The sequence below is a fragment of the Choloepus didactylus genome, chromosome 1, assembly GCF_015220235.1.
Source record: "Choloepus didactylus isolate mChoDid1 chromosome 1, mChoDid1.pri, whole genome shotgun sequence".
In the NCBI taxonomy this organism is placed as follows: domain Eukaryota; kingdom Metazoa; phylum Chordata; class Mammalia; order Pilosa; family Megalonychidae; genus Choloepus; species Choloepus didactylus.
In genome coordinates, this window is record NC_051307.1 from 188,952,661 (window position 1) to 188,972,438 (window position 19,778).

The 19,778-nt window shown below is 39.9% G+C and overlaps 1 protein-coding gene across 3 annotated transcripts in view; it reads left to right on the plus strand.

Moving 5' to 3' along the window:
* The window catches only part of STAC (SH3 and cysteine rich domain), a 132,151-nt gene extending 112,941 nt beyond the window's left edge, over positions 1-19,210 (plus strand). For 2 of the 3 annotated variants that reach the window (XM_037847045.1, XM_037847053.1), the window contains exons 9-11: positions 12,236-12,287; positions 12,382-12,519; positions 17,420-19,210. In XM_037847045.1, coding sequence (XP_037702973.1) covers positions 12,236-12,287; positions 12,382-12,519; positions 17,420-17,518 — 289 coding nt within the window. In that variant the 3' untranslated portion in view covers positions 17,519-19,210. Of the gene's footprint in view, positions 1-12,235; positions 12,288-12,381; positions 12,520-15,833; positions 16,545-17,419 lie in introns of those variants that run through there. The other variant, XM_037847062.1, reaches the window with a different exon arrangement.
* The last annotated feature ends 568 nt before the right edge of the window (positions 19,211-19,778 follow it).

Genomic DNA, 19,778 nt, shown 5'->3' on the forward strand with positions numbered 1-19,778 from the left:
TATCTGGTACCTATTGTTAATTCCAATCCATTCTGTTTCATACTCCAGAAGTAGATGTTTCCTTTCAGAACTAAGAAATGATAGGGAGCTGGGGGTGGGGGAGTGACTGAGTGTGCTATCAGCATGGATCCACTGAAGATTTAAAAAAGTGTTTGAAGAGCTGTGAAAGGGCAGCACTGCGTGGGTGTTGATATCAGCCAACCTGGGCTAAGTCCTAGCCAAGCCCCTCACTAGCTGCGTAACCCCCATGAAACCTGGAAACGTTATACAAGCCGTCAGACCTCTGCTTCCTCACTTGTAAAAGGAGATAATCATTTTGCCTGCCTCAGGTCTGGTCACAACATGCACATCTTGGCTTAAAATTCTCCAGTCTTCTCCCTTAGCTCTTGGATAAAGACCAGAATTTTATGGGAACCTCAAGGCCCAACACAGTCTCATCCCAGTGACCTCTTTGCTTTGTCTTTGCCACCATTCCCCTCACTCTCTCTGTTCCATCTATACTGGTCCTCTCTCCTTCCTCAAAAGGCCCACGCCACCACCTGCCAAGGGGTTTTGCACAAATTTTCCTGCAGTCTGCTTCCCCTATCCTCCTGTCCACCCCCACCCACCGTCCACCACCAAATACACACACTTTCATGTACAAACGCTCACAGACTCATGTACACTCTGACACACATTCATTCACATGTGCTCACACATACATCCATCAACATTAGTAAACGTTTGCTAAGGCATGCTTAGCTTTTTGGTGAATGTACATCCTGCCTTCAACACATATAATGTAACCAGTACCATTATCGTCACTGCCTTTGGGTTCAGAAGCCTTCAGAACAGAGTCTTGGAGCCACCGATTATTATTTACAACAAGGCACCTTTTTTAAATCAATAATAACTTTTATGGCTTTGCTGAGTTGCTATATCATGTAAATAATCAGAATATAACTCCAATAATCAAAATAACTCCAAATAAGCACAAACCCCTGAAACATCTTGGGGACACTGAAGTGAAGGATGGGGTGTGGGAAGGGTGAATTAAAGGTTTAAAGGTACAAATGCATATTTTAGTAACCTTATAATGCCTATTCCAAAGAAGTCATTTTGGCCTCCCACATGTAAGTTATTTTTATTTTTATTAGTTCTCCCCAAACAGATTTATAAGATAATGGACATTTTTTATAAGAGGAACAAAGAAGAGAGACACAGAGAGAGGGGGAATAAAAAGCGTATGAGCCAAGAAAGGAAAAGAGGGAACTGCTTTTTCAATACCATCAAATTCTAAGAAAGGAACTAATTGCTACATCAATGTGTGTCAAAATGTCTAAATTTGGGAGGGTTTTAAAGAAAAACATAACTTCTTTTGTGATCCCAAATAAGGAAATAGATTCATGAATCCACCAGTCTCTTGGAAGCAGCTAGTCTCCGAGAAATGAGTGGGGATGATATGTCCACCAAGAACTTCCATGGACCAATCCAAACGAAAGCAGGCAACCATTCATCTATTAGCTAATATTCACAAGAACCTTTGGATGGCCTGAATTTATCTTTTCTATTTTTTCAAAGCACCACTTGAAATTGAGTTAAAAATGATTTTATCGCTTTTTCCTTGATTTATTTCATCTATGCACCACTCTTCACATGGTTATTGAGCATCTACTCTCAGCTGGGTGGACAACTAACAGGCCCTGCTCTCAGAGCTCAAGTGATTGTGGGATTAGGGGTGGGGGCAGAAGAGTAGGAAAGAAGTTACAACTCAGTGTGAGGAGTGTTGGGGGTGTGGTGAGTCCAGGATGCTTCATGAGCACCTCGACGGGGCAGCCTTGGGAGCAGCCATAGGAGATCAGAGAAGGTTTTGCAAGAAGGTGGCATCACAATAAAGCCAAGGCTTCCAGAAAGAGGGGCATGGGTGCCTGTGAAGTCACATTCCCAGTGAGGAAAGGATAAGGGAAGAATGGGTTAGTGGAAATTCATCACAGGAGCATATCTAGGTAACTACATTCATTCTTATTTCTGAAAAGACTGTCTTAAAATTCAGAAATGTTTAATGAATGTATGCAGGGCTGTTTGGTTCATACTCCAGTGAGACAATTTATGGTTCTTTATCTTTTGGGAGGACTTGTACCCTTTTTAGAATTTGATCAAAGATAAGGACCCCCCAAAAAATGTACCATTTTGCAGACAGTTTGGGGATATTCACAAATCAGAAGCTCCTCCAGGGTGTCACTTTGAAAATGCCCCACAAATGTTTATTCTTGGGAGTGATCCCTTACTTGAAGCAGAGTTCTGTTCCATGCCTTCCAGGGATGTTCTAGCATGCACTGAGGACCAGAGTCAGAGCAACTGCAGAGGGTGAGGCCTTATAAGGAGGTATGGGACTCAGCAGGTGCTTCAGTTTGCTAAAGCTGCTGGAATGCAAAATACCAGAAATGGATTGGCTTTTACAATGGGGGTTTATTTGTTCACAAGTTTACAGTTCTAAGTCCATGAAAATGTACTTATTAAGGTATCAACAGGACGGTACCTTCTCTGAACAAAGGCTGATGGCATCTGGGGCTCCTCTGTCACGTGGGAAGGCACATGGCGAGAGTCTGCTGGTCGTTCTCTCCCAGGTTGAGCTTCTGGTTTCCATGGCTTTCCCAAAATGTCTTTGGACTTCTCTCTAAGCTTCTCTCAGCTGAGTTTCATCTGTCTTTTATCCTCTGATAGAGGACTGCAGCAAGAGGCTTGAGACCCACTGTGAATGGGCTGGGTCACATCTCCATGGAAACAACCTAATCAAAGGTCCCACCCAACAATAGGGCCCACCCACAAGAATGGATTAAGGGGTACATAACATTCCAAACCAGCGCAGCAGGCTCATAGGTAACTGTGCAGCCTTCTTTAGGGACTTGTGCTGTCCTTTAAGGAAGATGACAACCTCCAGGTGAAAATGGAGTGTAAAGAAAATTTTTGAAAGCAAGACGGATGGGGACTTCAATTATCCAAATGAGGAACTTGATATGGGAACAAATACAAACTCATTCATTCATGGCTTACTATGTGCCTGCGCCCTACAGCCTCACCTGTTCCTCTACTAGTGAGTGAGCTACTACCCACCCCTTCCCTTGGCTTTAGGCCCCATTCAGCCACAGGGCTCCTGCTGCCTCAGTGGACACTCCTTCTCAGTTTCACTTGCTGCTTCCTTGTCTTCTGCCTGACCTCCTAACCCAGGGTGGAATTTTGCTTTTTCTTTCTGATAGTTAGGATACCGTACACCTTTTTTAAAAAAAGCACAACTAATTCAAGCTCTTCCACTGGCTCCACCCAACAGGGATATGGAGAAATGGCCCTTCTTATCCTGCTTTTTATCCTCCCATCTGATTTCTCATCTTTTAGATGATGATGCCTCTAGTGTTCTATGGTGGAAATTGAAGTCACCTGGGGAGTTTGATAAAAATACTCATGTCCAGGCCCACAGGTCTGACCTAGGAGGTTCGGGAAGAGATTTAGGCATCTGCAATTTTTACAAGCTCCTTAGTTGATGATGGTGTGAGAAACACGAGAGTCAAAGATGAGTCCAGGTTTTGGAGTTGAACACAAGATGGGAAAGGCAGCAGGAAGAGCAGGTATTGGGGGTTATATCAGGGGTTCATTTAGATATGTTGAGTTTGGACAAGTTGAGTAGGCATGTCTAGTAAGCATTTGTATTTTTTAATTCGGGGTTTGGGAGACATAACAATTCCTGGGCCACTGATGTATAAATGCTATAATGTATATGTACAATGCTATTTATAGATTTATAAATGTATAAATGTATAAAGCCATGAGACCGAAGCCATGTATCACTTAATGTTCCCTTGTAAAGGTCCATCTGAGTAAGGCTTTTAGAATTTAATTCCAGAAGTTGTGTGTCTACGGAGGACCTTGATATGCTTCCTCCTCCTTAATAAAAAGAACTAACTGATTAGTCCCCCTTTGCCATTGGCATCAAGAATGCTCTGCGGCAAATTTGATAACTAAGTTAGCAACATTCTAATTTTCTCATTGGTCTTTCTTCTCAATTTTTATTTGGATTTTCTTTAGCCATATTTTATTATTATTACTATTATTGTTGTTATTATTTGCTCTGATATAAATCATTATTTTACTATTTTTAAGTCACCTAAGACCTTTTGGGGGGAAAAAAGAGATGGATGTGAAGAAAATAATGAAATATTAGTGAATATAAGTATCAGGAACTAAATAGCCTGTCAGGAAAAGAAGAGAAATGACATGATGGATTTAAAAATCTGGATTTAAAGAACAGGATCCAATCTTCAGAACACTTCTCATTTCTATCAATCAATGACACCCCTCCCTGTCAAAAAATAAGAAGAATTCACCTATTGTATAAGGTGACAAGAATTCACCTCCCTGGGAAAGCAGGACAATCAATCCCGGAGAGAAGGATACCTGCCCAATCACTCACCAGTAAAAAGTAGGGGCTCTGGGCCAGAACCCGAGGGGAAGACCCCCAGTCCACTGCTCTCTCTCCTATCTCACATTCTCCATCCTGTGGTGAATGCGGTAGGTTTCTTCTTTGATGATGTTTGCAATTATATTTTAATCAGCAGATTCAGAAAACATATTAATTTATCCCATGTTGGCCACTCACATCACATCACAAGTCTATTAGGATTCTCAAGTCTGGTCCTTAAGACTAGGAAGCTTGTGATCTATAGGGTACATTCATGAAAAGTCAAATCTGTTATAGGATTTTTTTTTTAATTTAAGGTAAAGTCATGACTCTTATAAAAGGATAATTTTGACACATCAAAAAATTTTATTTGATGCATAAATTGAGAGAACCAGTAAGATCATACAGTCTTACACCTGGTCCAAAGGAGACTCTAAAGCATCATATACATACAGGCAATTGGGAATCTTGACATGAGTTTACAAATAGATGCAAACCTGGTGGGTACTCACAAGATAATAATTGACTGCATTCCAGCAGGCACAATTCGCTTGCATATCTATGGACAATAATCATTTGCATTACTATCAGTTTTCTACAACTTCGGGTGATGTAAAATATGGAAGGGAAGATGACCTGGCAGGGTGAAGTACACTGGACACCCAGATCAATAATCTTATTTCTTCTTTCATCCTTTTTGGGTACTTGTAGCAAACCTGTGAGTTCAGACAAGCAGGTAATATTTTACTAGGGAGAAAACTGCTGGAATAGTTAAGCCACTTGTCACAAGCCATAAGAATCTCCTGAAAAGTATTATTAAAATAGAGATTCCTGAATTTCACCCAGTCCTAGAGTGCCAAATCCCAGTTGGAACTTGGGGATCTGTATTGTTAAATGCTCGCATGCATTCTGATTATCTGCCAGATTTGAGAACGGTGGTTTATTCAAGGATATGCAGTGGGCCAAAGTACAGACCCAAAACTGCAATGCAGGTTTCCTGATTCTTCGTCCATGCTCTATACACTCATCTGCATTGGGCTTTTTGACCTGTGACTTATGTTCTAGTGATCTTCACCCTGTAAGATTTTATAAACTCTCCATAAAATAAGAAAGCCCTTGAGACAGAGCAAGACAGAATAAGACTCTCTCGGTGTCTCAATTCCATTCTCTAAGTACATTACTGCTTAGCAAATGCATCAACTTAATTAAAACCGAATGTAATTCTAATGCACCAATTTGATTTAAAAATAATTTTCACAGTCACCAGGACATCAAAATGCAATTAAGGCTATTTGAGAAAAGTCTCTGATGCATATTATGTTCTGATGCTGCACTGTGTAAAGAAACCCAGATCTTCCCAAATGTCACTAATGTATTTAGCAGCCTCCCTTTCCCTCAAATGCCTCTCTCAATTAGGTTCTGGAGTACGTGATCCATGACAGTTCAGAACATTTACCAAATCCCTTCCAAATGGTCCTTTAACTGAATGCTTTTTCTCTGCATTAGTCTATGGGTTGGGAAAGTGCCAGCAGTCTTTCAGACACCAGGCTTAAGGAAAAATCAATCTGCAAGGTCAGGAGTTCCTTGTTATTACCCGTGTGCCCAGACTGTAATAGATTCTGGAACATGGGAATGGAAATTGAGAAATGGATCTAGTGAAAAATCAAGCAGCAGATTTAAAATTAACGGAGTCATTTGGCTAGCTTCTTTTTTGGTTCCCCTTAGCTTTAGTTTTTCAGGACATATTTTGGCTGAGTGGCTATGGTTACTGTATGCTTGATTTGGGGTTCACTTTGCCTAATGACTGGGAAAGGGCAAGAAATATTAAAGAGTGCTCAAAATACCCACAGAATAAAATGACAGTCTGATGAGTTTTGACAAGGCACTGGAGAGGAAGTGCAAGAGGCAGCTTGATTTAGTGGAGTTAATTGTGGATTCAAACCCTGCAAGTGGTGAATCTCTGAACTTTCTTCTTGTGTATAAAATGCAACCGGTGATGCCCTCTTCTCTCAATGAACCTTGCCATCCTCTCCAGGCTATTTGGCTATCTTCAACCCTGCCAATGTCTCTACTGCAACCAGCCACCTACCCGGTCAGTGAAATACTACCTCAGGCCCCAGAGTTCTCCCTTGACTTTATGGTAATTACCTGGATTGGAGTGCGGTGGGGCAGGGAGAAAGATGTGAAGAAAGGGAAAAGCTTTTCCAAAGCTCTGAATCACACCAAAGGTTAGAATCTAAAGCCACTTAAGACAAGAATTCAAAGATTATTTCTTTAACCACCACCATCACCACCCACCATAAACCTAAGGGATCAATCACTTAAAAGGTAATGATCACTAGATCTAATTTCCAAGTGAAAATTACAGTTTTAGGTGGAGATTAGCATTTAGTAAGCTCTTATTGTATGACATAAGATTTTCACGTTTTCTCATTTAAACCATACAGCTACTATGTAAAGTAAATATAGTTCACTATATATTCACTATGTATGTGTACATATATCTAATAGCTGTAATTATATAAGTATAATATGTTTACAATATATGAATGTATATGTAATATAAATATAATTGAGGTAGCTAAGGCTCAAGAGCCATATTTGTTTGGGATTTTATTTGGGATTAATTCCACCCTTGCTTGCACCACCATCATATATCCCTTCTCACTCAACAATGACATTTACTGTATGTCACCAGCTTGTATGTCTTTTCCCTTTGAGATTACAAACATCTTAAGGGCAGTGACTCTGTCTTAGCACAATGGCCACCATCTTTCGTGGGCTTATGATGGGTTTTGCAAGTATTACCTCATTTAGTCCTCAAAAAACTTTATGAAATAGGTACTATTATTATCCTCACCTTACAATAAGAAAACTGATGCTTAGAGAAATCTTTTCATCTTTGTACTCCTAGGGCACAACCAAGACCTAACATGTCATAAGCATTCAAAACCTACTTGAATGTCACATGATTTCCTTTGACTAAGTGGGCAGATATGGATGGGTGAGAAAAGACATTTTTTTTTTAATTCCAAAATATTCAGTTTACCCAAAACATTCAGAAAGTAAAGAAGACACTAGAGCAGCCTGCTTTGTCTGTGTGCTTCCCAAAAGAGGACAAGTCTGAGGTCTCAGGGTGTCTTGCATTGTGGAGAACGTGTCTCCCAGGGGCATTGACCCCATAAGGAGGGCCCAGTACAGCTACTCCAAGGAATCCATGCTCTACATGGAAAGTGGAGAGAGGCAGGGCAGGAGCACATCAGGAAAACTCAAACCCCATCCTCCAAGAGCTCCTACCCATAGAAGATCAAACCATCTTTGTAGCACCTTGCAGAAGAGCTCCATATAGCTAGACAGGCTCAGCTTCATCAGTCATACGCTCTGTGCACATTACGCTCTGAGTCCCTGATGCCAGTTTACTTGGTGATAGAAGAGAGGGGTTCCAGTGCCCAAGTGGAGAGTTGAGAAATGGGGGAAGCACAGGACTGAGAATGAACCCAGATAGCAACTACCAGTCTCTCTCACCCACATACAAACACACATATACTCAAAATAAACTCTTCATCCTCCTCACCATTTCTATTGAGTATAATTCTACAGTTAGCTTTTGTTATTTTGTCCCTATTGTTGTTATCCAACAGCTTCCTCACCATTTCTTGACTTTCCATAAATCATGATATACCAATTTGAAAATCCTCCCCTAGGCCTAAGACAAATTTTACTCAGCAAATAAAAGTAAAAAGCCAGCTGGTGCTCTGGTGGCATCCTTTTATTGTTCATAAATTGCATTATACTTTGTATCATGGCATATAATTCTAGGTTATAGTGCAAGGAGAGTTTTTACCTGATTGAATTAATAAAAGGAAACCTTTCTTAAGTATTTAGGGGCCTGACAAGTTGGTCCCCCAGAATTTGGAAAAAAAAAAAGGGTTAAATTGTAAAGTCTGTACATAATGGATCAGGAACATAAAGTGGCCTGAAAGAAAGAGAATAGTGTTAAGACAAAGCAGAATTTTCCTCAAACATGCCTGAAGTGTGTTAACGTGAATAAAGAAAAAATTATTCCATGAAAAGTGGCAACAGGAGGCAAAAATCAAGTAGCAGCCATGTCCATCCTAATACCAAATGGGGGCAGGACAATTTTAGCCATTAAGCCCCAGGGTTGGTGGAGTGGTTTTACCTTGTGGGCCTACTCAGATCCAGTCCCTACAACACAGCATTGAAAGGGATTCTGAGTGCAAGCTCAATGGGAAAGAATGAAATGATTGATGGGTGAGGTCCGGCATGGGGTATGGGGACAGCACAACTTTCCCAAGCCAGGGATTTGCTGCCCCAGACATTAGGGAGTTGATCTCTTGGATTCAAGTGCTGCCCTAGAGCAAGATCCTCCTACAGTGAAACAGATCCATTAGGTGTCTCAGTCTGGTGAACACTCTAAACAGGAGTCCACCTTTATTCTTTATGACCACATCGTGTTTATTCCCTTCATAGCCCTTTAGACAACTGAAAATTATACAGTTATTAGTTATACATATGTTTATTGCAATTTATATATTTGCTAAATGTTTTGTTATAGATTTACTTATTATCCATCTTCCTCTCTAGAATATTAGCTCCTGTAAGGGATTTATTCACCAAGGTATACCCAATGCTTAGTAAAATGATTCCCTCATAGTCAGCATTCTATAAATAATAATGAATGAGTGGGTAAATACACAAATAGATGAAGGAATGAATGGATGAATTTAAGTCTTATTACTCACCAAGCAATTTCTGGTCCTGATGGATCTCTCCTATGGGTAAAGACTGAATTTCATCACACTATCTGGAGTATGACTATTATATTTCTCATAAAATTATAGCTTGTATTCCCGTGACTACCTCATTCTCATGTGTAGTATAGTAAGCACAGGTCACGTGCTCAGGAACTGTGCACCTCTGGGCACAGTAGAATATTTCTCTAGACTATAAAAAGAGAGGGTCAGATTGCGCCAGCATCCTCTCTCACCTTTAGGAAAAGGTATCCCACCTGCACTCTCCAGCTTCATGCCCTCCTTTCAACTTCTACCCAACCATCAGCAAAGTCATTGTGTTTGATGATAACACATGGTTTCTCAGGTTATTAGGTTAAATAAAATCTGCTGGAGCCAAAAAGATGTTTCTGCATTGACTTTCATCCTTGCTGATTAATTAAATCCCTTACCCGGGAAAGAGTGATTTTCAGCCATCTCACTTTTTGTAGCATCAGCGTGAAATGTGACTGTTGAATTTGAAAATGCCAGCTGTGTTTAATGCTTCAGGTGCAACAAGCCTGTTATATTTGGAATCCCCTAAAAAGATAGATATTAACTGAGAATTGAAAATGACAGCAGAGGAGATTGAATCAGAATAGCAAAATAAGCACACAAATCTACTTCCCTCTCTTGCACCAAACTCTTAAAATGTTAGAATGCATCCGTAACAGTAGAAAACAAGAAAAGAGGTTATCAGAGAACCAGAAATTTGGGGGATTTCCTGATGACTATGGAAAATGGAATTGGGTTGAAAACAGTGAAGATGACCAGTGACCAAAGAATGCTCAGGAACTATCCTTTGCCATGTGACTGTGCAGTTCCTCTCACTACAAAGGTGGGGCCTGTTATCCTGCCCCTTGGGTCAGGACTGGCCATGTGACTTGCTCTGGCCAATAAAACAATGCATCAGCTCTGAGCCTAGGCACCAGAGGCCTCCCATGTCTTGCCTGTTTGAACTTGCTACTCTTGAACCCCTGTCATTGCCATGAATGTCCCAATTGGTCTGCTGGGATATGAGAACCATGGAGCAGGGCCTAGTCATCCCAGTCATCCCAGCCAACACCTTTTGTGGTTATTTGTTACACAGCATTATTGAGGCAATAAATGACAGATACAGAGTCACAAAGCAATGAAAGAACTGTAGTCATGACACCACATTACTGCTTATAATGAGCAATAGGCAGCAATGTTATTTGACTCCAGAATTAAACCAAAATCTGTATTATAAAGAATGGAACCTGTGAATGAGAAGGATTCCTAGGTGGGCACAGAAGCCTGAGAGAGAAGCAGAATTGGGTTGAGATAACTCTGTACTCCAGACCTGGGGCATGGAAAAGGGAAAAGGAAGCTCTATTCAGAAAAAGTAAATAAATAAGCTGACCTTCTCCTTCACCAAGGTTAAGAAAGCCCTCCTTGTTTTAGCAATTGGGTTAGCAGCACGAGACCCCAGCCTGCTTGCCTGCTATACTTTAAGCACCCAAGAGCAAAATTTGCCAATTGGCCCACCCTGCTCTCTTAAATAGGGTCCATAATCAGCCCTCTTACTCGGGAGAGAGACCCACTACAAATACAGAGAAACCTACCCAGCTGTCCACACCTATCCACCTCAGTTTTCATTCATTAATATAAAGAGACAACCAAGAAACAGCACATGTTGAAGAAAATTCCTTGATATGAAGGAGAAGTAATAAGATAAACAGCAGACCAAGTAATTCCAGAGGAAACAAATAATTCAATAAAGAAAAGAAATATTATTTTAAAAATATAATAAATATCCTAGAAAGATCCATTATAATATTGCACCCACAATAGAAACCAGAGGATATGAGAAACTTACAGAAAATAATAAGGAATCTTTAGAGTATTTTTTTCTTAAAAAATTCTTAGAATTATGTTAAATAATAGAACAGACATGGCTGAACACAAAATTCATGATTAGGAAGATAAAATTGATTACAATTTAAGAACATGGAGAAAAAAAGTGAGAAATGTGTAGGAAAGACAAAAGTTGTGCAAAACTGACCCAGAAGGTTCAACATGTATTGACTAGAAGTTCAAGAAGGAAAGAAGAGAAAAAATGGATGGGAAAAAAACAATGAAAGAAATAGTAGGCAAAATGTTCCCAAGGTGAAAAATAATATGTCTTCAGACTGTAGAAGCTCCAGTAAGTGCTGAGTAGGAGGAATTAAAACACACTCCAACACACTCACACACACACCCGAATGTGAGAATCAGACAGTAAGTGGCAGATAGCTGCCATCACATTGACGATACCAACAACAGAAACACACAAATCTTGAATTAAGCCCAAGTAATTCTCAATGAATGATGTAAACACATGTGCGTGTGTGTCTGTATGTATCAATATAGAACTAAAATTCCAGATTATGTCAGCATAAAAGGAGGCAGGCAAGGAAGTAGAAGTAAGCAAAAGTGCGCAAAATTTCTAGAAGGTGCTGAGAAGAGTTGGTTGATGATAAAGATAATTACTAATTCTTGATGTGAATAGTAAACAAAAGAAAACAGAAAAGTACATAAGCATCTCTACATATAAACATAAATGCATAGAAAAGGGTCTAGAAAAATACACAGGAAACCATTTACTGGTCTGCTCTAAGCATGGGAGGAGCATTTGTGGGAAAAATAAGAAGGGGGACTTGCCTATTGAAACTCACCAACTTCCAAATTTTGTGATTTTTGCAAGGTAAATATGATCATTTACATGTAAAAATAAAGCGAAATGTTATTTTTTAAAACACAGAAGATAAAATTATGCTTTCTCTTGCCCAAGGCTATTTTCATGGGAAGAAACTGATACAAATCATATCTATTATATTTCTACTTATTTTTAGGATTATATGAATAATGAAATAATTCATATGGTTATGAATTATAATAATGAATAATTATAATAATGAATAAACGAAAAATATTACATCTGATTTTGATGTGCCATATTTTTTTTTCTTCCCTCTCCACCTGCCCCCAAATCATCCATTCCTCATTTTAGGCCAGGAGACATGATTACTCTTCTAGAGGACTCCAATGAAGACTGGTGGAAAGTAAGTTATTGGATTTTTTTCCTTAAAAAAAAAAGTCATTGGTAATTATAACAAATGTTACAAGTGTGGATGCCTACCTCTTTTTTCCTTTCAGGGGAAAATTCAAGACAGGATTGGATTCTTTCCAGCCAACTTTGTTCAGAGAGTCCAACAAGATGAGAAGATCTTCAGATGTGTTAGAACCTTCATTGGGTGTAAGGAACAGGGACAGATAACACTGAAAGAGAATCAGGTGAGTAAATACACAGAGACATACAAAGCATGACTAAAATACAATAGTCATTTTAACAAGCATAGCAATACATATAAATCTGAATGAGTGAATATGATACTTTTCATATTCAAAGTACTCACTTTGAGAAAAGATACTCTTTTTCCAATATTAGTGTAGTAGGATCAAAACACGCAAAACCAAAATTTTAGCTCACTTGGTGGTATCTGTTCACCAGAAGAAATCTACATAACATGGGCGCAGGGTAAGGATGTCTGGCCCCAGGCTTTTCTCCAGGTACCATTGTCCTCCAGCCTCTCTAATCTGGGCTCTATCGTGGTGTCCACCAATATTTGGTTAATTCCCCCTGGTCTCTTGGGGATGCTTTGTTGCTATTTGCTGCTGCATTCCATGGTTCATAACATTTGTCTCCAGTCACAAAAAACCCTCTGAGGTCTCCTTGTCTGGCCTCTAAGCCTGTTCACTGGACCTACGACACCTTCACTTCACTCCATCAACATAGATGAGACATGGGGAAGAGAGTACTATTGCGGGCCCATGTCCTGGATGTCTCCTTACATCTAATCTACAAGTGTCTGATACTACCTTCCAGTGTCATGTCGAGTACTCGGTGATGCTCTCAACTTTCCCACATCTTATGTCTTCAAGCTCCTTGCTTCTTCTTCCCCCACCTCACCCCTGGAATGTTGACAATGCCAGAGAGGTAGACCACTCACAACTCAGTCTCTGTCCCACCCTTCCTCTCTTTGTCTTCCTCCAGCAAACAGAGGGCTTCCTACAGCCTTCTACTCTGGCTGCAACTCCTGTCACAGCATATCCTATACCATCTTTTAGAGTAAAATAATGTGCTCACACCTCCAAGTTTGCTCTTAATATACATGAGGAAGATTTCAGAAATGAGAAATTAGAACTATCTTTTCTCTCCCAGTAAAGTCTCACAATGGACTTCAGATTCCAATTTTGGAAGTCAAAAGCTGAATTTTCCTCTTTTTCTACTGCATTCATGCTATGTTTATTCTAAGTCTTCCCATGGCAATAAATCCTCTGGTTGAATGTGGGTGAGGCTCACCCTAAAAGGAAGTAAAAAATGAAAAATGCATTAATATTTTTAATATTATCCTTTTTCAATAGAATTGCCCAAAATATATCTTCAGCATCTCTTTTGGAATTTCCTTCAATGGTAGTTTTAAGGTCCCATGAGAAGATCTGTCATTGCTTTATTAATATATTGGACATGTAATAATTTTTTTTTACCCAACCTGATGAACCATTTTATATGCCACAGGAGGCTGTAAATTACTTGAGATCATTTTTAAAATAACAGATACACTCTCAAAAAATAAATATTTACCCTTTGTTTATGGTTATTCAAAAGAATCTCTAAAAGAAAAAATTATAACATATAAGAAAAGCTCTTTTAAAAATAGTGCAACCTCTTTTATATTCAAAGAAATAAAAAGTAAGTGAAAATGAGAAACCAATAATTATGAATTTTATTTTCCCTATATTTTTAACAAAGGTTGGGGGTGGGGTCAGTAATTGGCATTGTCATAATTACCGGGATAAATTGGTCCACTCGTTTGGGAAAGTGATTTGATGCCACACGAAATCGCTCACCCCCATGAATACAGTAATTCCATTTTCTATAATATAGCCTAAGAAAATCATGCAAAATACAGGGGAAAATACTGCATGCCCAAAAGATGTTCACAGTGGTGTTCATAAGATAAAAATTGGCTGCAAATATACAACCATGGATGAGTGAGCCAATGGTAACATTTTCATCAGCAGAAAATGTTAGGAACCAAGGCCATTTTGATAGTGTTATGATCACATTATGGATAGAATATTGGAATCCAGACCCACATCCAAGTCACCTCTCTTCCAAGGAAAACACAAAAGGGAAAAATACAAATAGGGCCTGAGCCCCATTTTTACTATTGGAACCCTAATAAACCAGATGGAGTGCCAGACCTGAACTAGGGCCCTAAAAGACCCCTTCACCACAACCCAACCACTGCCGCCACCACAATTCACCCGCCATAGGCCAGTCTGAATCTCAGAATCCCATGGCACCCAGATGGCCCCTAGGAGAACGATGGATCACAAAAGAGGAAGCTTTAATAGAGGGTGATAAATGATGGCTTTATAAACAGTGAAGGAATAAGGTTAATATTAATGATATAGTGGTAGTGAAAATAGAAACATAAGAGAGAAAAGAAAAAAAATGGAAGGTTTAAGGATTTTTTTCCTTCATTTAAATTACTCCCATAGTATTAAAAAAAAACACTTGATTTAAAAAGAAGTAAAATTAATAGTGCTTAACCTTATCTCTGAACCTAATAATGGAAAGGTGCAGTGTTGCTCTGGTTTTCCTGGGCCTCAGATTTGTACTTGCACACACACATACACATACATGTACCCATACATTACCACATCCCACTAGTGCTGTATCTAATTGAAAAAGCTGCTGCTTATATAAATGCAAGTACCCCCACGTGTGTTTGCCATCTAATGATTTCTGGTTATTAAAATCTCTAATATCCTTAGGAAATTAGGTCACAGGGCTTTATGACTTCACTGTGGTTTTTATGCTTTTTTCTATTAGTTGAAACTAGCATTTTTCCTTTTACACAAATTGGTTACATGAGACATCCACTTTAAGACAGACTGAACTTTGTAAACTACACCACCCTCTTCTTAATCTTGTCCCATGCAAACAAATTTTATGCTGACAGAGATTAAAAGCCATCAGTGCTCTGGCTGAAGTACTCTTTGCCTAAATCTCTTGATCTTTCCTTTTTCACACAAAGTTGCACATTGTCCCTGCAGCTGGTACTGCCCAACTCATCACCTGCCCACGTGCTATGCCCAGAAAGGCACAGAAAAGCCATCATCTTCCTATGGGCAGCAGTGGCACTTGAGGGATTCCTCTTAATGACACCCTCCCTGAGGAACCCCACCATCCCCTCACCCCTGGCAGATCGCCCACACCACTCTGCCTCCCTCTCTGCAAATCGCTCATGGCAAACCTTTTGGGATGGAGATCATCTGTTTTGCAGTCTGCCCCTTTAGAGAGAACGTTTTATATCCAGCCCTTGGTTGGAGAAAGAAAGAACAAATTAATACTCTCTTGGACCTTGTCATAGTAATGATTATTGTAAGTATAACCATTATTACTGACATTATTTTATAATATCATACATGTATATTATATAACATTTATAAAGCTTATATACGTGCATTTTATTTGATGTCCCTCAACTGCCTATGAATTTTATGGATTAATTATTGGTTATTTCTGTTTTATAAAGGAGGAAACTAAGGTTCAAAGAGATTAAGTGTCTTGCTCAAGGCACCTGAAAAGTGGCCAGGTTGGAACTTAAACCCAGGTCTGCAAACTTCAGGGCAATGCTTTCCACTGAGCCATTTGCCCAGGACGATGTGGACCAAACTCTGCACAGTAAAGAACCCTTTATACAGCTTGGCTCCCAGGGAAGGCAAGTGTTGTAAGACGTCCTTCCTAGAACCAGAGGGACCCCTTGAAAACAAATAGTGCTCGTGTGGGCTCTCTACCAAATCAATCTTTATTGAATCTTCATCATCAGCCTGAGATCCCATCTCTAAAGCTACTCACACCCTACAAAGCAAATAGTGCTTTTCCTAGCTTCATTCCATGCCAATGCTTTGAACTTCTCTACATTTACTCAACTGTATCCTTCCCATTCCAAAATATTTGGAGAGTCTTGAATGAAATAAATTCAAGAAGTATGTTCATCTTTCTTGGAAAGTGTTATTAAATAATATTGCTAACATGTTTGGTGGTGGTTTTTTTTTCTCAGAATAACCTAGTTCTTCCCCTTTTGAGATTAAACATTGTTTTTATGTTATTAAAATACAAATCAGTGAAACCAGAAGGCAAATTAAAATTTGCCAAGTTGATTTCCAGAAGCAGAGTATCTGCTCAATGACTTGCACCTATCCCCAGGCCATATTCCCCAAGGAACATCTCAAGCCCCCCATTCTCTGCCCTCAGAGTTGAGCTGACAGTCACCCCCCTTGAGAGACAGAGGGTGGGAATCAGTCTCTTTTACAGTCCCCCCAAGTGTTGTGATAAAAGCTAAAGTTTCAGAATGACCTTCTCATTACCATTGTCTCATTTTAAATCCTGTAGCTCTGTGAAAACTAAAGTCTTTTTACTTACACTTTACAATTAGAGATTGGCCAACAGAAGGCATCAATGTCTCTTTATCCCTAAACACATTCTCTATTTTCAGTCTTTACCATCAATGTCATAAACAATTTTTGAAAAATGTCAGCCATCTGAAAGAAAATGTACATTCAAATAATCTATTAAATAATCATTTATTAATTCAATATAAGCTATTAAATAATAAGATATTATAGTCAAATAACTTATTAAATTTACATTCAAATAATCTATTAAGACAAATTTCAAAACTTTCTTTAATTTAGTGTCCAAAATTATTTTAGGTGCAAAATTTCAATTACTGCTTATTAGTTGGAGGGAGCATAGGTAGTGGGAAGAACATGGAATCTCGTATCACACATAAAATCCAAATCCTATGCAATTTTGGCAAAGTCACCTCTGAATGTCAATGTTCTCGCCTGTAAGCTTGATGTAACAGCATCTCCCTCCTGATGTGAGTCACTTGGCAACGCCCCAGCACAGTGCCCAGTGACATCATGGGTACTTAGCAATCATCATCACTCAGATAAAGCCTAAAAGCCTAAAAGGACAATCCATCTCTGCACTGATTAATTCTCCTTTTCCAATTCAGTGCCCCTGCAGCTTCAGTCAGCCATGATTCAAGCTGCAGGTTCTAGCTTCTTTCTTGCTGACACGCAAGTCTTTTTTTTCTTCTTCCTTGGCATTCAGATCTGTGTGACTTCTGAAGAAGAACAAGATGGCTTTATCAGGGTCCTCAGTGGAAAGAAGAGAGGCCTCGTCCCCCTCGATGTCCTAGAAAACATCTGAGCACCGGCCCCTCCTCCTTGGGCAGGAGGCAAGCTCTGCTGGCGCACCGTCCGCCTCATCTCACACTGTGTCAACCCAGAGGATGTGTCGCACTGACCCGGCCACCCAGCAAACACTGAGACGAGACTCGAGGAACCAAGACTGTGGAGTAACAGCCACAAAACAGACACATATCCAGGCTGCGCAGGGCGGGGGCGAGGCTGAGGAGAGTCTGCCGGAAGCACCGAGGTCCACTTCTGGCAGCTGCAGCAGGGCTGTATACCACAGCTGTCCCCCGGGACTGAACTCCCTCCCTGTCCATGTGGTATAAGGTAACCCGCTGAGGTGGGCTCCAGTTTGCAGAGCGGCCCCCACGCAAGGTTCAGATACATGCAGCCAAGTGTCATTCTGGCTCCAGGCCTTTGTCCCCAGTATAGCCGGCACATTTCAGACCCTGAGCAGTCTCTCTGCACAGCATCAGGAAGGCCCACTTCCTAGCCCCTGCCCCCCAATTCCAGTGCTCTCCAGGACCCCCTTACTTTGCAATTGTGCTGTTCAGAGTAGCAGATACTTTCTTTCTCTCCTGTCCTCCAAGTGAGTCCTGGGAGTGTGCAGTAGCCATGAGGGCTAAGTTGACATGGCACCAACTGTGAAGATGCAAAGACTGCTGACAGGTGGTCCTTCCTGCTGCTCTATTTACCGATCAGGGAGGCAACAGAGCAAGAAACAAGGTGTAGATATACAGGGGGAGGAGCAAGTGGGGATAAAAGCCCTTATTTATTGAATATTATACAGCCCTTTCAGTTATGTTCTTTCAGTCAACACACAAAGGCCATGAAGTCTGGTTTCCCCAAGGAGATAAAGCTAGGGAAGAAAATGTGGCAAAAGTCTCACTGATAAGTTCCATTTTCATTTCACATCCTCTATATTGGAGTTTCCCGCATTATATCCTCCAGAACTTTCCCCACCTTGCAGGGAACCAGGAATACATTGGGGAACTAACAATAGCACCTTAGAAGAAATGTAGCCAACTTGGAATCCATCCTTCTTTAGGACAGCATATTATACCCTAGCAGATGTAAAATGGAAAAGAATCCTTAATGCTTCATCCCTCTGAAGGCAGAGGAGTTGGGACCTATTTAGCATCAACTAGGGGAATCTCTATTATTCCGTACTTGTATAATGTTTACAAGAATGCAATATACTGTGATGCCTTCCTCATCAAGTCTCCTTCTAGTACTCAAACTTGCATTCTATTTGTCATTAATATGGTTAAACTTCAACTCACAATGACCTTGGAATCAATGTCAGTTTGATATATTTTGTTACAGAGCAATAAAATCATTAGAGCAATTGGTTTTTTAAGGATTTACGTGGATACATTCTTTGCATGTAAGCATTATTTCCCAAATTAAAGCATCATTAGTCTCCATTTTCTTTGTTAATGCTCAGTGTGAATTTGGGAGCTGAGATGGGATGGCTTTTGATTTGACAGTAGTCTGGATGCCTTACTCTCATTTTAAAGCCAGCATCCAGAATTTCCTCCCTTTTTGTGATACGACATGTAAAACCAGATGTAGAGGGTCTAAATGGATTCTTTGAGAGCCAGGGTGGATAATATGACTGCCTTTCTGTAAAATTAAATGCCAGAGTACAAACACTCTTGGCCTTGGCTCTAATTCCATTTAATAAAGACAACACAGTGGCTTTGAAGGAGCATAAAAAAACATGTGTCCTGATCTCTTCTTTCTGGTGGGATATCCATTGAAGTTTTTGGCACAGTGGTGTCACATCATACTCACATTTAGTTTGCACGAATACAATTTTACATGTTCAGCAGGGAAAATTTTCTTGCTGTACTCTCTTCTACCTTTCCAACAAGATCTTAAACCCCACAATCCCAGAGAAAGCGGGATCATAGCCAAGGAAACAAAGAGAAACAAAATTAACTAATTAATGGCCTTTGGGCTTTCAAGGATTCAAGTCCCAGTTACTGAAGGGTAATTTAGGGGATTTTTTCAAGAGGAGCTTCATCTGTAAGTTATTTTTTACTTACTTGTCATCTTTTGTTCTTAATCCACAATGAGGTACAGCTCTGTTGTACTCCTGTCCTACTTTCTCTTTCTGGATACCCATCTGGAACACACCATTCACAAAAAAGTAATTCAGCAAAAAGAGGTTAAGACATCTTTCATGAAATAAAAACAAGAAGGCAACAAAGTTAATCATGGGTACAGAAAACCTGTTCTTTGAAAGAAAAAGAAAGTCAAAGAAAAAGAAG